Source organism: Onychomys torridus, chromosome 13 (genome assembly GCF_903995425.1).
Source record: "Onychomys torridus chromosome 13, mOncTor1.1, whole genome shotgun sequence".
In the NCBI taxonomy this organism is placed as follows: Eukaryota; Metazoa; Chordata; class Mammalia; order Rodentia; family Cricetidae; genus Onychomys; species Onychomys torridus.
The window spans coordinates 27,374,319-27,389,834 of record NC_050455.1 but is presented as its reverse complement, the minus strand read 5'-3'; the positions used below and the strand labels follow the sequence as shown (position 1 = coordinate 27,389,834).

The following is a 15,516-nucleotide window of genomic DNA, read 5'->3' as shown; positions in this document are numbered from 1 at the left end:
TTCCTCTGAACTGGTTTCTGCGGGCTCCGGGCGTATTTCTTATCCCTCCCACGCTAGCATTTCCAGTTCTGCAGGGATTAGGAAAAGGTGTCTCCCTTTGTCTGAGACATCTTCGCTCAGGTGTCCGGTGACTCAGTTTCCCTGGTCACCTGCACTTAGTGTTGGGACTGGTGATGTGCATATGTAAATGAAGGACCAGAAATAATTACAGGCTGAATCAGTGGCTATATTAGAAATAGAAGCCAGGCGTCTTGACTCAGAAGCTCGAGGTTCTCTCCCTACCGCCCGGCGCACGCTGCGTCCGTCCGGCGGCCGGGGACCCTTCCGGGGTACTTGTAGCAATAACAGGTTCAGTTCCTCTGCTGGCCCTGAGTGCTTCCGCGCCCGCGCAGCTTGACGAGCGTGGGCGGAGCGGCCCAGCTCTGGGGCGGGGCCTTATTGTGGGCGGGGCCTCCTCGAGTTCCGGAGTGGACGGTCTGGCAGCCTTTGCTGGATCCGAGATGCAGCCGCCGCCCCGAAAAGTGAGATTTGCCCGGGAAAGGGGGCATTCTTGGAGGTCTTGGGGAGCGGAGGGAGCCTACGGGCACTCGACTCGGGGTGGAACACAGGGAGTGGCGAGGAGGTCAAAGCCCAACACAGAAGAAACCGAGGAAACAGCCCAGCCTCTCTCGGGCCCCGCCCCCTCACCGCTCCCAGTGAGGTGTTTTGTAGGTCCCCACGCCGGAGTGGAGTATCAGGCTGGGGATCTTCATCTCTTTTTAATCCTACAGGTGAAGCCAGCCCAGGAGGTGAAACTTCGCTTCTTGGAGCAGCTGAGCATCCTTCAGAGCCGGCAACAGAGAGAGGCGGATCTGCTGGAGGATATCAGGTAGCCCCAGACCCCTCACCTTCACATACTCCATCTTCACAGGAGCGAGCGCCACTCCTTCAGCTTACGTCTGCCAGGGATGGGCGTTGTCAGGGGGAGCTTTCTGGCCTACCCATTCATGACCCTCACCTTAGGCCTGCCTCTTCAGATATTGGGGCTATATTCATAAAAAGAGAGCCGCTTCCTAAGACACTTGACCCCACACTACTCTCCTCACTCCCACAATCAGGCTTAGGGCACAATCCCCTCCCTCTTCCAGACCTGTTGGAAGTCCAGCAGACACCGAATCCTGTCAGTCCTCTCATCCCCAGGCCCACAGATGGTCCTCCAGGGGTGGGAGGGTCCTGCTGCGGCTCTGAGCAGTGAGGTGAGGGTGACCTGTGGTGCCGCTGCCAGAGGTGATCTCAAGGACTCTCATCTTTCAAACCCATTCCCTCTGGATGTAGTCACAGTCTGGGCTGGTTCCCCCTTCCTCCTCCTCAAGCTGAGGAGAGAGGGGGTTGAGTGTGGGAGAACAGCAGCAAACAGTGACCCCTCCAACCCCCATCCTACTCCAATCTCCACAGATCCTACAGCAAGCAGAGGGCAGCCATTGAACGGGAGTATGGCCAGGTATCGGACTCCTATCTGGATCTTCCCTCTTGTTCTAGCCTCTTTACACAGGCCGGAGTGCCTCCCTCTTACTGTGGTCAAGAGCAGATAACCTAACGGTGTGATGTCTTTATTCGTGAGTTAATTAGAACAAATTGATTTTATATTAAAAAAAAAAACTTAAAAAAAGAACAAACATCTAGAATCAGCCGGATTTGTGTCAAAACCCTGCTCTACTGCTTACTTAGCTGTGTGATCTTGGACAAGTTATTTTAGTATTTTTGACCTCAGTTGTTTTCTCTGTAAAATGGGAATAGTAATAATAATACCCGAACTCCACATATGGTTATAGGGATTACATGAATTAATGGATGTAAGGCATTTCAGAAATGTATATGTTGTGTAGCCAGAGAAAACAGAATCATAGACCCTGGTTCCAAACTCTCCCCCAGTTGGGGTGGGTCTTCATTAAAGATCTGCGCTTGTGACGGCTTTCTCACCAGGCGCTCCAGAAGCTGGCTGGGCCGTTCCTGAAGAGGGAAGGGCAGCGGAGTGGGGAGGTGGACAGCAGGTGAGTCGCACAGAGTTGGAGGTGCCGGGGAGCTCAGCCCCAGAGATCTCTGGAAACAAGGACCTAATGAGCAGGGAAAGGCATGTGAGCAGCAGCAGGTAGAGCTGATACAGCAGCAGCAGAGGAACTGACCCAGCAAGGACACTGTGGGTGGGGGTGGAAGGCCTGAGTGATCCTGTGGCTGAGCTAATGGGCTGATCGATTGATGGGCTCCTGGATGGGGGCAGCACTCTGTCTCTCGTGGTGTTGGGGTTGGAGGGGGGGGTCTCATGAACCGGTGGAGTGTTTCTCTCTTTAACATAGACCTTCTCTGGGAAGGGGCAGGACAGTGTTTGGTGCCTGGCGCTGCCTACTGGATGCCACTGTGGCTGGGGGCCAAACCCGGCTCCAGGCGTCTGACAGATACCGTGACCTAGCCGGGGGTACTGGGAGGAGTGCCAAGGAGCAGGTGCTGAGGAAGGTATGTCTCAGTGGACGTCGTGGTAAAGGAACCTCCAGCTCAGGACTAGACATGGTTTGGGTCAGGATTCTGTGTATCTTTGCCACTAGGGGACAGAGAGTCTCCAGCGGGCACAGGCTGAGGTGCTACAGTCTGTCCGGGAACTGAGCCGAAGTCGGAAGCTTTATGGGCAGCGAGAACGTGTTTGGGCCTTGGCCCAGGAGAAGGCAGCGGATGTCCAGGCCAGGTGGGCTCTTGGATGACCAAGTAGGACACACGAAGTGTAATGCAAGGAGTGTGGGGTGGAATGAAAATTTCAAAGCTGTGCCTGACTTTTGATTATTTTTTGCCTGCACAGACTCAACCGAAGTGACCATGGGATCTTCCACTCTCGGACCAGCCTCCAGAAACTGAGTACCAAGGTTTGTGGCATAAAGACATGCATAGCATAGTGGTTTGGGGGTCCTGTGGTGTAAAAGTAAGAGTGAGTTGATCCTAGGTTTCCAAGTTTCCTAGTGGTTCATTGCCAGGCACGTAGTAAGCACTCAGTAATGTGGCTCCTTGGTTTCTCTGACTCTCATTTTCTTCGTCTGTGTAGTAGAAACAATACCTTTCTTTTTTGTTCCTTTTATATATGTTTTTTTTTTTCAAGACAGGGTTTTTTTCTGTGTAGCTTTGGAGCCTGTCCTAGAACTCACTTTGTAGACCTGGCTGGCCTCGAACTCACGGAGATCCACCTAGCTCTGCCTCCCGAGTGCTGGGATTAAAAGTGTGTGCCACCACTGCAAACACCATGGACACACCATGTGTTCCTCTACGCATGTGAGAATAGGACTCACGGAGTTCCATCCTCACAGCCTGGTTAAGATGAGAGTATGTGCATAATCAGAAGAAGATGCACATAAAATTGCTGTGATAAAGGGTGACAGTTGGGTGCGGTTGAGAAGGGAGACCCCACTGAACAGGAGACCTGAGTGTCGAGGAGGCAGCCATGCCGAGATCTGGGGGAAGAACATTCTGAGTGCAAAAGCTGAGGAGAGAGTCACTTTGGCGAAGACACATGCACATGAAAAAGGGCAGAGAGGTTTCAGGGACGGCTCATGTGAGATCTGGTAAACTACAGTAAGGCACCGCTTGCATTTTTAGATACGTACAGAAGCCACGAGAGGGTTTTCAAGCCAGTGTTCTGTGTGAGGGTTTTAATGTAGTGCCAGGTGTGTAGTAAACAGTAATGTGAGATCCATTCTGGTTCTGCGTTTAGGTAGGCCTTGGAAGGACCTCCATCCAGGGTTCAGGGCTCCCTGTTGACTCTTCTTTCCATTTCCCAGCTGTCTGCCCAGTCAGCCCAGTATTCCCAGCAGTTGAGAGCAGCGCGTAATGAGTACCTGCTAAACTTAGTGGCCACCAATGCTCACCTTGCCCACTACTACCAAGAGGAACTGCCAGCCCTGCTCAAGGCCAGTACTCATCCAGCTGACTCCTGCCCTTAAGTGAATGCAGACACCATCCCTGTTTTCTCCTTCTTCCCAGGCTGGCCAGGGCTAGTGCTTAGAGTGAATAGAGGATGCCTATGTGGGTTCTGATTCTGCTTCTTGATGGCTGTGTCATACAAGACGTCTGACTCCGCATTCCTTATCAGAGTTAATCCCAGTCTGCCCACATGATAACACTAATGAGGTTCAAAGAGAACGGATGTGGAAGTTTTAAACCGGGCTGGGGTTTAAACATGATGGATTATGATTAGAAACAGTAGCGCCTTATTCCTCATCTCCTCTTTATCCTCACGTTCATGCCCCATCCATGGATGGGTAATCTGCACTAGATGCCTGGGAGAATGGTTGTATTATGGTACCTTGGGGTTCTCTGCAGGTCCTGGTAAGTGAGCTGTCAGAATACTTGAGGGACCCCCTCACTTTATTAAGCCACACGGAGCTGGAAGCTGCAGAGATGGTCCTGGAACATGCCCGCCTTGGGGGGCAGGCAACTTCTCAGGTGAGTGCTGGAGCTGTGAGTGTTCCCTAGTGATGCTTTATGCTCTTTTTTTTTTTTTTTTAAACAAATGCAGCCCCTCCCCCGCCCAATGCAACTCTCACCTTCCTTTCTTCCAGGAAGATCTGGGGACAGGGTTGGGTGGGTGGCATGCGAGTGGCTGTGAATTATCCAACCCTAGGTAAACTGGGAACAAGACGTGAAGCTGTTTCTTCAGGAGCCTGGGGTCTTTTCTCCCACCCCACCTCAGCAGTTCCAGCCAGCAGGGACTGATCAGGTGAGACAACGCTGCTTGTGGAAACAGGCCACATCTAGACAGAAGTATGCTGTAGACCCTTGGTGTCATTGTTCTTGTCCTAGGATTGGTCCGGTGATGGTTCAGCATTGGACAGGGGGTTTCAGAATCCCATTCCCCTCCATCTGAACGCAAACACACCTCCGTTCAGTCCCTGTTCTCTTCATTCCCCTTCTGTCGCTCAACTCTGATTCCATTCCTGGGCCTGTGTCACATGAGCACATACTTGTGTCCACAGACACATACTTGTGTCCTCCGGCCTCCTTGTCCCTGACACCGGAGGTCAGGATGAAGAAGGAAGGGGCTGGAGAGTTGGTTCAGTGGTTAGAGTACGTGCTCTTGCAAAGGACCCAGGGTTTGATTCCCAGCATACACTTGGAGACTCACCACCTCCTCAGGCACCAGGCATGCATGTGATGTGCAGACAGACATACGTGCAGGCAAAACATTCATACACACAGAATTAATAAAATAAATCTAAAAAGGAATTTTAAGCCAGGCAGTGGTGGTGCACGCCTTTAATTCCAGCTCTCGGGAGGAAGAGCCAGGTGGATCTCTGTGAGTTCGAGGCCAGTGTGGTCTGCAGATCCAAGACAGGCACCAAAGCTACACAGAGGAACCCTGTCTCGAAAAAAAAAAATAATAATAATGATAATAATTTTAAAAAGATGAAAAAGGAAAAGGAACTGGTGAGAAGGATAGGATTTTTTTCCCCCTCAAGTAATCATTGTCTTCTTCAGGTGTATGCCCTGGAGTGGGGAGCAGGAGGCACGGCTGGAGAAAGTGGCCTGGAGAAAGAGGTTCAGCGCTGGACAAGCAGGGCTGCCCGGGACTACAAGATCCAGCATCATGGGCATCGGGTGAGGTGAAGGTGCAGGTATTGGGGGGTGAGCAAGAAGAGCTGAGAGAGGGGAACACTGATGCAGTCAGGAAGGGAGGGAAAGGAATTTTAACACAACGGTGTGATCCAGCAGTTAAGAGCTCAGCTTTCGGAAGTAGACAGACTGGAGTTTGTATTCGCTCCTGTGGCTTGTGAATTCTCTAACCCTGGGTAAGGAATGACTTCATCTCTCTGGACTTTGGTTTCCTCATCACTAAAGTGGAGCCAATAATAACACCTACCTCATAGGGAAGGTAGATGACCCAGTGCAAGTGATGTACCTAGCCAAGCACCGGGCTCGGAGTAAGCTGGGGCCCACGGCATCTCCACCCACCTCTGCCATCCTCACCAACCAGGTCCTGCAGCGACTGGAGCAGAGGCGGCAGCAGGCTCCGGAGCGAGAAGCTCCCGGCCTAGAACAGCGGTTCCAGGAAGTGAGGGAGAACATCCTCCGGGCACAGGTGAGCCATAGCCCTGGTCCAAGAGCCGCCGAAATCCTGCCCTCCCCAGGCCACCCGCCTCCACTGTGGTGGAGGAAAGGGGGCAGCTGAGGGTAGACACAGCCAGCCGGGAGGGATATGACCTCTTCCTCCTCACTCCCCAGGTGAGCCAGGTGAAAGGAGCTGCCCGGCTGGCCCTGCTACAGGAGGCTGGCCTAGATGTGCAGCGCTGGCTGAAGCCAGCCATGACCCAAGCCCAGGATGAGGTGGAGCAGGAGAGACGGCTGAGTGAGGCTCGGCTGTCCCAGAGGGACCTCTCTCCTACGGTGAGTTCCTCCTTTTCCCTAACCATGCACACCTGCGGGGGGGGGCTAAAATTCCTTGTTAGAAGGCAGAGTCTCTAAAATGGGAATCACACTATCTAATTCAGAGGATTACCATGAGGCTTAAGTGATACTGCATAGTTTCTGGCATGGAGAATCCTCAATACACTTCTAATGTGGTGATTAAGAACCATGGTTCTGGCCAGGTAGTAGTGGCACATGCCTTTAACCCCAGCACTTGGGAGGCAGAGGCAAGTGGATCTCTGTGAGTTCAAGGCCAGCCTAGTCTACAGAGCAAGATCCAGGACAGGCTCCAAAACTACACAGAGAAACCCTGTCTCAAAAAACAAAACAAAACAAAACAAAAAAAGAACCATGGTTCTGCTGGGCAGTGGTGGTGCATGTCTTTAACCCCAGCACTTGGGAGGCAGAGGCAGGTGGATCTCTGTGAGTTTGAGGCCAGCCTGATCTACAGAGTTCTAGGTCAGCCAGGGCTACCCTGTCTAAAAAAGTCAAAAACCAACCAACCAACCAAACAAACAAACAAACAAACAAACAAACAAACAAAGCATGGTTCTAGGAGCAGTCTGTAAGTTAACTGAATGCCAGCCACTCCACTTAATAGCCATGTGACCTTGGCAAATGACTTAACCTTTGTGAGCCTCAGTTTCTTCAAAAGTAGAGTGAGGTTAATAAAGCTATATGAAATAACACTGGGTTATACTGAAGCTTAAATGAAGCAGTATAAATATGTGATACTTTGTATTAAGCACCTAATTGTTGTAATTGCTATCATTTAGAATCATCCTGCCCTGTGGTGGTTTTGATTGTGAGATATGATGATTGGTTGAGGGGTACTATCTTGAAGGAGGATGCCCATGCCCCTTAGAGAAGAGGGGTGTGGGAGATCCATGCATTATTTGAGACAGAGTCTGTCCTCTATCCCTCTCCAGGCTGAGGATGCCGAACTTTCTGACTTCGATGAATGTGAGGAGGCTGGGGAGCTCTTTGAAGAGCCTGCCCCGCCAGCCCTGGCTACCAGATCCCTCCCCTGCCCTGCACATGTGGTGTTTGGCTACCAGGTGTGAAAGGGTCTGGAAACTTCAAGTGGGCAACAGGGGTGAGGGTGGGGCAAATCTTGACTCCTTCCTTGTGGGGCTTAGGCAGGACGTGAGGATGAGCTGACTATCACAGAGGGTGAGTGGCTGGAGGTCATAGAGGAAGGAGATGCTGATGAGTGGGTGAAGGTGAGTATGGGACCCTGGGTTGGGGGCAGTGGGAGGACTTGTGTGTGGCTCCCAAGGACTCATCCAGGTAATGCCAGAAACTTGAGTGCTGAAGAGGCAAGGTCACGGACTGCTGAGCAAGTCTGATACCTGTTCACATTGCTGGGTGAGCAGGCTCGGAATCAGCATGGCGAAGCAGGCTTTGTCCCCGAGCGATATCTCAACTTCCCGGATCTCTCTCTTCCTGAGAGCAGCCGTGGCAGCAACCCAGGAGCAGAGCCCACAGGTAAGGAAAGGAAGTTTGGGATTCAGGGACCGTGGGTATAGATACGGCTTACTGGATGGTTGTGGAGTGGCGTTGCACAACAACCCACTGCCTTAGTTCATTTTCTCTCCTGGGCTCCTGTAGCATTCCTGGCCCGTGCCCTGTACAGCTACACTGGACAGAGTGAGGAGGAGCTAAGCTTCCCGGAAGGGGCACTCATCCGCCTGCTGCCCAGGGCTCAAGATGGCGTGGATGATGGCTTCTGGAGGGGAGAATTTGGGGGCCATGTTGGAGTCTTCCCATCTCTACTGGTAGAGGAACTGCTTGGCCCCCCAGGGCCACCTGAATTCTCTGACCCTGAACAGGTGAAGTTTCATTCTCCCTCAGTTCCCAAGTACCTCTGGGTTGGCCCTTTCACCTCAGGAGTGCTCCATGTTAATCTTAAAGCCCTGTTTCCTCCCCAGGTTTGCCTCCTATGGTAGCTTGGCCTCCCTGTGTGCTTTGGCTGGGAAGAGAAAATAGAAACCAAGGCACCCTTCATAGGAGTTTGGGAACTTTAGGGCCAGCTAGGCCTGAGTACAAATTGCTATAGCGTGACATTGGGTGGTTATTTAACTCCTCTGAGCTGCCTTCTTCGTGTGTAAAGTAGAAACAAGAGCTGTTTAAACAGGCTCACTGTCATGACTAGAGACGATCGAGGTAAACTCCTTAGCCCCATGGAACACAAGAAGTGTTTGAATTTGTGTTGCCCTGTCATGAGGCAGCAGGGATCATACAGGAAAGTCAGAACACCCCAGGGCCGGCCAGTACTCCGCCACTAAGTAACCCTGATTCTGACAGATGGCTCAATCTGGAATCTCACTTCTATTGTAGCAGCCACCTGAATACATAGCTCACGGGGTGGTGGTGAAGGTTGAGGACATTTGTATATGTGCAGTGTTGGCAGAACACCTGTCGGATAATAACTAGTCGGTACATATTGACTGTTGAAATATATATCAGTTACAACCCTCATTTGGCTGCTTTCGGTATTGAGAAGGAAGGGGAGAGAAACAGAGTGGGGTGAGAGGAAACGCCGGTTAAGCCTTCCACAGACCAGGAATGACTGATGCCTACCCTGTCTCTAGACGCTGCCATCCCCTTCTCCTCCCAGTTTTTCCCCTCCTGCACCCACCTGTGCCTTGGAAGGGTCCGCTGCACCTGCTCTGCCTGTGGGTGAGTAGAGAGAACTGGAGCCTAAGTAGCGGCCAGGAAGAAGTTTAGACTCTGCCGTACCTGCTCCTGTGTGCCCTGGTGGACCTTGCCGTAAGGCCCATGGCATATTGATGGGGCGGAGAGCTTGGATTTGGAGCCAGGTTCAAAGTCCTCTGTCCCTTTCTATTGTATGACTCGAGGTGGAAGGCTTAACCTGTCTGGTTCTCGGTCTAGGTTTTTCGTTGTTATGCTTTAGTCTTTGGAGATAGGGCTAGCCGTAAGCTAGCACTCTCCCTGCCCCGGCCTCCCCCATGTGTTGAGATTAGAAGTATGAGTCACTAGCCTAGCTTGGTTTTTACACTCTTTATAAAGTGAAGGGAACGGCACTGCTTTATTGAATTGTTATCAGGGGCTGGAGAGATGGCTCAGTGGTTAAGAGCACTTGTTGCTCTTGCAGAGGATCCAAGTGTGATTCCCAGCAATCACATGGGAGCTCACAACCATCAGTACCTCCAGTCCCACTAGATCTGACACTCTTCTGATCCCAGTGAGCACCAGACAGTTTTCATGCAAGCAAAACACATGAGAAGAAAAAGTTAACCAAGATGTCTGTTAAGAGTACACAACATTGCTGGGCGGTGGTGGCGGATGCCTTTAATCCCAGCACTCGGGAGGCAGAGGCAGGCGGATCTCTGTGAATCTGAGGCCAGCCTGGTCTACAGAGTGAGTTCTAGGACAGAGAAACCCTGTCTTAAAAAACCAAAAAAAGAAGAAGGAGAAGATACAACATTGTGATTGGCTGTTTTAGATCATCATTTTAAAAATCATCTATCTTTTCTCATGGCATTCTTACATTCTCCCAAAATGTACCTTTTCCTCTTAGTGTCCTTGAACTCTGAAATATAATACTTACCTTTGGATTCATTTCTCCCTATATTTTTGGGGGTGCTGGAGATCAAACTAGGATATTGTTTATGCTAGGCAAGCATATCTAACCCCTAAGTTATGTCCCCAGCCCCCTAGTTTTCACCATGAAATACTCAGCTTTTCTAATGTAGTCTAGCATGTCCACCTTCTCCAAGTCAGGCTCCCTGACTCTAGAGTCACTATCATCTCTTCCAACACCCCTACTTCACTTTGAATAAGTTAGGACTTAGGCATCCTGCCCCCCCCCCTCGTGTGTGTGTGTGTGTGTGTGTGTGTGTGTGTGTGTGTGTGTGTGTGTGTAAGAGCCAGACCGGAGGGGGGGGGGGGAGGGAGGGAGGGAGAGAGGGAGAGAGGAAGGGATATGGTATTCTCAATAGCTATTTTAAGGGCAGCTTTGTACTCCATCTCCTTTCTTTGGTACTTTGTACAGAGCAGTTGTGCATTAAGAATTTGAGGACGGATGGACTAATGGATTTTATAGCTCAGGCTGGTGGTGTTTTTTTTGCTAAGTCAACAAGTATTTATAAAGTGTCACTATCCTCAGTGCTGGAGATGCAGCATGGAGCCCAACAAATGCTTGAGAATTGACTTTTGGTTTCTATTTCTAGACAAAGTCCTAGACTGCCCAGGACCCCTGGACATGATGGTGCCTCGGCTCAGGCCGGTAAGGGCCTCTGCCTTGGAGAAGACTGTCGGGAAGGATCATTCCTATGGGTCCTGTTTTGTTTGCTGGTAATGGACAGGGATAGTCCCAAGAGAGACTCTGGAGCACTAATTATGTATATCCTCTACAGATGCGTCCACCACCTCCTCCACCAGCCAAAGCCCCGGATCCTGGCCATCCAGATCCCCTCACCTGAAGGCCGGGGTAGGGGTCACTGTCCCCCACTGATGCTGCTGCCCCTATCTCCATGCTGACAGAAACCACCCCTTCAATGATCTGGAGCGACACAGGCAAAAGCTGCAATCTTCCCCCATGTCCACTCTCACCTCCAGGGATAGATAGAAACTTACCCTGCTCCCATTTCTGGGATCTGAACCCACACTCCTTTCCTCCACTGTTCCCCCATCATCTCTGGGCCGGAACTACCCCTTTGACTTTTTGCCATCACCCCATATCTAGGGTGGTAAAACATCCCTAAAACTCTGGGGCTGGAACCCATTTTTTAAAGCCTTTTATGGCTCTGGCTCATCTCCATCTTCACCCTGCCTCTGTGGCCAACCTCACCCTGAATGCCAGGGTCATTAGGCCTGGGGCCGGGAGAGGAGCAGATCTCGGAAGTCAGAAGGAGCTGAAGCCAGGATGCAAAGCAACTGTAATGGTCTGAGCGGATTTATTGACAGTGAATAAAGGGCATGAAGTCCAAGCCAGGGCCTGGGCCTCTTGTGCCAAGGGGGCAGGGGGCCTAAGGTGCTATTGCTTTAGGGGGCCCACCAAGGGTAGGGCCTGGTCCCAGCTGCCACGCTCTTGCATGTGGAGCGAGGTTTTGGGGGAAGGCAGGCCAGGCAACCTGTCGGCAGGTAGGGAAAGGAAAACAGTGAGGGGTTAGGAGTTGGGAGAGGCTCCTCCTGAGGTCCCTCAGCCTGGGGCCACGAAACTCCGGATAGAAGTAGAGCTGGTCCCTCAACTGAGGAGCAGTGCTGTCCAGTGGAGGGGAGAGCCTTCATGGCTCTCCATACCCTGGCAATGCCTGCTGGTAATCCGTCAGCACAGTGAAGACTGAGGCTTGGAAGAAAGGAAGGAGGAACAGCGTTGCTCTGATCCATTTCTTCTCCCGAGAGTGTATCCCTGGAGTATATCTAACTCCTGCAGGACCTCTGTGCCCACTCCCACGCCCCACCGCCAGCCAAGGAATCTAGGACACACGCTAAGCTTATAGTCCACCCCGAGGGTTCAGGGAGTTGATGGGCTTTGGGTGGTTTAGGCGGAGGGTGGGAAGATGAGATTACCTGATCTCGAGCTCGGGGAGACTCGCCTCACACACCCCCTTCTTCTGGTGGTAGAGACTCCTGAGAGAAGGGGTAGTATTCAGTGGGAACAGGAGGTGGATCGTCATTGTTGCCCAGAGTAGGGACAGAATGATGTGTCCACCACTGCCCAGTGCAGCCCTGGCCATGCCTTCATACCTGCTGACCTGAGCTGTCCAGTTTGGTTGGCTGTCCGTTTGCCTCCCGACTAGGCAGCCCTAGGCTTGGGCCTCTTCCTCTAGTGCCCAAGTTCAGTTCTGCAGAGGGGGCAGGGGTGCCCTCAAGTGTACTAGGGACTAGGCTGTCATCCTTGAGTCCTCCATTCTGCACTGGGTGGGTGGCTACAGCCTGGGAGGGTGGTGGCTCAGGGAGCAGCCTCTCAGTGGCAGCCGTCCCTGTCCTAGGCTGCCCTCCCCCAGCCACCTGACTGGCCCCTGCCTCCTGCCCCCCACCAGAGCCCCAGCTTCTGTCTGTAGGGGAACCATCACGATGTTCATGTAGGGCATAGCGCTTCTCGATGTGTGTCACTCGGAATCTGGGCGGGAAGAAAACAATTTAGGGCTACAGCTCAAAGGTCACCTGAACCCCCCTCCCTGGGGTTGACGGCAACTTCTCTGGCCGGGGACAGGGAGGCCTTCTGAGACTGTGGAACACTCTGTGCAGCTTGACACCCCCCCCCCCCCCCCCCCCCCGCTGCAGTTGCTCAGTCATTCAGAGGAAAGAATTGGGCTCCACCTTTGGGGGACAGGATTATTGGCACCAACTCAACCTCCCTTTTCTTGAACCACTGTGTCCCCACCTGCCCACTGAGAAAACAGTGGTCTCTCCAGGCCTAGGGCGGCCTTTTCCTTCCTTAGAGCGACCCTGACGGACAAGCGGGGGCCTCTTGTTGCGGCTGCAGTGGATGCAAGGAGCTGCAGAGCCAAGATGCACTGTGTGATGATGGGAAGGGGCTCCATCCTGCAGGCTGGAGGTGGCATCCACACTGGACCACGGGAAGAAAGGGAGCAGAAAGGATATTTTCGTTCTCCTTTCAATATGCTCTTTAATCCTCCCCAAGCCCCGCCTCCCCCAGGTTCCGACATCCTTTTGTCTTTAGTAAAATTCAATGTTAAGACATGAGTGGCCATGTAGTCTTCCTTTCCACCCTGTTGACTAAAGAGAGCAATGCTCAACCAAAAGAAAGTGATACCAGAGGTGCTAGGCTGGATGGTATCTAGATGGGAGATAAAGGATAAAGCGTTTCTATAAAACTTCTTCCATAGGCTAGCTAGCCTTGTCTACCTGCCCCCGCCCCCCCAAACTCCCATGGTCCTTTGGAAGACTGTATTGGAGGAGAGGGGACACCAAGGTAAGATAAATCATGCTGGCCCTTGTTTCCAGCTCACCTGGAGAGCTGTACTGTCCCTTCTCCTTCACTGTCCCCTAGCATCTCCTTCAAGGCCTCAGCATTGGCTGATGGGAGAGGGAGATGGAGTCAGCGGAGGTGGAGGTCAGGGCAAGAGAAAGTCAGTTTGGGAAGGAGCAAGCTTTTGGCCTATACCCACCTTCATTTTGGATGATGCAGCGAACAATCCTCTCTACTGTGTCCTCATTCACGTCATCATCTTCAGCTGAAGGATGAAAGAGGTTGGCAAGGATGTGGGAAATGAGTCAGCTTTGGGGGGAATATGACCTGATGGCCCCATGGGTGATGACTGAAGACATATCCCTTTACCTATGTGCCTTCATGCATCAGGCCAGAAAAGGTAGGAGAAGACATGGGCTCCTAGGGCTACCATGAGTGGACCCCCTTCTCTAGCCTCAGTTTCAGGGTGCTGTCACTTTACATGCAGACTCAAAAAAGCATCATAAGCTGTCTTTTGGGCCTCATTAGGATTTGGGCTGGGTCTGTCGGCCAGGGAGGCAGAAAAAAGTTTGGGGAGAAGAGAAGAGAGAAAGGTGCCTTAATTAAGGTTCTAGGCTCCTCACTCACGGGGCTGGAGCTGGGCATCATCAGGCTCTGAGCCCCTAGACGTGCGGCAGCGGTAGCCTTTCTTCTTGAGCACGTGGCAGATCATGAAGCCTACAAGGCCCATGAGGAAGAAGACCAGCACAAGCAGGAAGAGCATGTACAGCCCATGTTGGGGCGGCTCCAGGTCAGGCTGTGGTTCCGACATGAGGCCCTGGGGGGCGAGCGCGGGCCAGGGCGCCTCCTGGGTTTAGTGGGCTGCAGCTGGGTACCCGCAGAGTAAGAAGGCATCTTAGGATCCGCAATAGGAGGTCCGCCCCATCCCCCACCGAACCAAGGAGCTGTCCGAACTAAGGGTGCTAGTTGGCCAAGACTGCCGCAGGCTGGAGGCAAAAGCCCTCTGCGGCGACCCAGTCCCAATTTTCTGACATCCAGAAAGCTATCCTTTACAGCTCATCCCGAGCCCCCGTCCCTTCCAAGGACACTGCAGCACAAGATGGGACGAAATTCTCAGAGAGCGAGCCCAGAAAACACGCTGGAGTCAGTGTTGATACCTCCACTACACCGGCCTGAGCAGCCCCCTCCCCTCCCTGCATTCCTGGGTCCCTTCTTTTCCAGTTTATCCCACCCTGACCACCTGGCCCACCCGGTACCGGTGGTTTGGTTCTGTCTCCGGCTCCGGCTCCGGCTCGGGTCCCGGTTCCAGGGGCGTCCTCGTCCGGCTCAGGGCCCCCGACGCCCTCCCGGAGCTCATCCCTTGCTTCCTCCCCCTCCCCCCTTCGCCGCCTCACCGGCTCCGGGCTGGTGGCTGCGGATACCGGTGCCGCGGCAGACGGGGGGAGGGAAGGATGGCGAAGGATGTGGGCCGGTTGGGAGCCGCGACAGGCTCTGGACCACTCCTGCCCGGGAAATGGAGGGGATGGCGTGGGAGTGGGGGTGGGGTGGGCGCCTCTGAAACTGTGCTGGGTTCCCAAATGCCTTCTCCCGCCGCGGGCCCGGGACCAAGAGGCGGAGCACAGGTGTGCGGGGCGGGGAGCGTGAGCCTTACGCGTGTGTGAACGCAAGTGAGATGTGCGCGTGACTGCGCCGCCCCCCCTTCCCCTTCCCCAGGAGGACTGTGCGGCGCGAGCCTGGATCCTCGTGCGTGGTCGGGAGGTCGGCAGGGGCTTTGGCCACCGGTCTAGCCCTCACGTCTGGCACAGGTCTTGCCCTCAGATTCCCCGGACGAGTAGAAAGCCAGCAATCTTCCCAGCGCACGGGGAAAAATCTGTCTTTCTGCACCTGAGAGGGGCAGAGTGGCCAGATCTTCCAAGGTTCCTAGCGAGGGACCACTGTCCCAAGACCCATCTGGGGCTAGCGGCTGGACGGGATGACTCGGTTTACCCAGGATATGACCCTCGCCCAGAAAGAAACGGCCCTATAATCCTATGAATAATGCCACGGGTCCCCGCCCAAGCACGGAGTCTCAAGCCTCAGAATCCGGACCAGGACAGCCAAGCAGGGGGGCCGAACTCTCATAAGGGGCGGAACACCCATAAGGGGCGTGGCCTGACGTGCTCTTGGGAGGCGGGGCCGAGGGCTCCTTTCCG

At 53.2% G+C, this 15,516-nt stretch overlaps 2 protein-coding genes across 5 annotated transcripts; one reads left to right on the top strand and one right to left on the bottom strand.

The window, feature by feature from the left end:
- Positions 1–441: 441 nt before the first annotated feature.
- On the top strand, positions 442–11,375 carry Fchsd1 (FCH and double SH3 domains 1). Of its 2 annotated transcripts, none has more exons than XM_036204769.1 (20): positions 442–521; positions 771–868; positions 1,435–1,480; positions 1,963–2,030; positions 2,355–2,490; positions 2,580–2,716; positions 2,828–2,891; positions 3,798–3,926; positions 4,339–4,461; positions 4,640–4,735; positions 5,494–5,613; positions 5,990–6,094; positions 6,238–6,399; positions 7,350–7,478; positions 7,560–7,643; positions 7,797–7,908; positions 8,032–8,252; positions 9,015–9,102; positions 10,617–10,672; positions 10,803–11,375. In XM_036204769.1, exons 1-20 carry the CDS (start codon positions 501–503, stop codon positions 10,866–10,868), a joined length of 2,061 nt encoding a protein of 686 aa, XP_036060662.1. In that variant the 5' UTR covers positions 442–500; the 3' UTR covers positions 10,869–11,375. The 2 variants fall into 2 exon arrangements, with proteins under 2 accessions (XP_036060662.1, XP_036060661.1); XM_036204768.1 differs by having other exon boundaries at positions 2,349–2,490.
- Rell2 (RELT like 2) lies at positions 11,320–15,407 on the bottom strand. Of its 3 annotated transcripts, none has more exons than XM_036204776.1 (8): positions 14,581–15,407; positions 13,952–14,191; positions 13,524–13,589; positions 13,365–13,431; positions 12,776–12,961; positions 12,136–12,511; positions 11,959–12,018; positions 11,320–11,519 (listed from the first exon to the last, which is right to left on the bottom strand). In XM_036204776.1, exons 2-7 carry the CDS (start codon positions 14,133–14,135, stop codon positions 11,986–11,988), a joined length of 912 nt encoding a protein of 303 aa, XP_036060669.1. In that variant the 5' UTR covers positions 14,136–14,191; positions 14,581–15,407; the 3' UTR covers positions 11,320–11,519; positions 11,959–11,985. The 3 variants fall into 3 exon arrangements, with proteins under 3 accessions (XP_036060669.1, XP_036060668.1, XP_036060667.1); XM_036204775.1 differs by having other exon boundaries at positions 11,320–11,734; positions 14,574–15,406; XM_036204774.1 differs by having other exon boundaries at positions 11,320–11,734; positions 14,581–15,406.
- Positions 15,408–15,516: the final 109 nt, after the last annotated feature.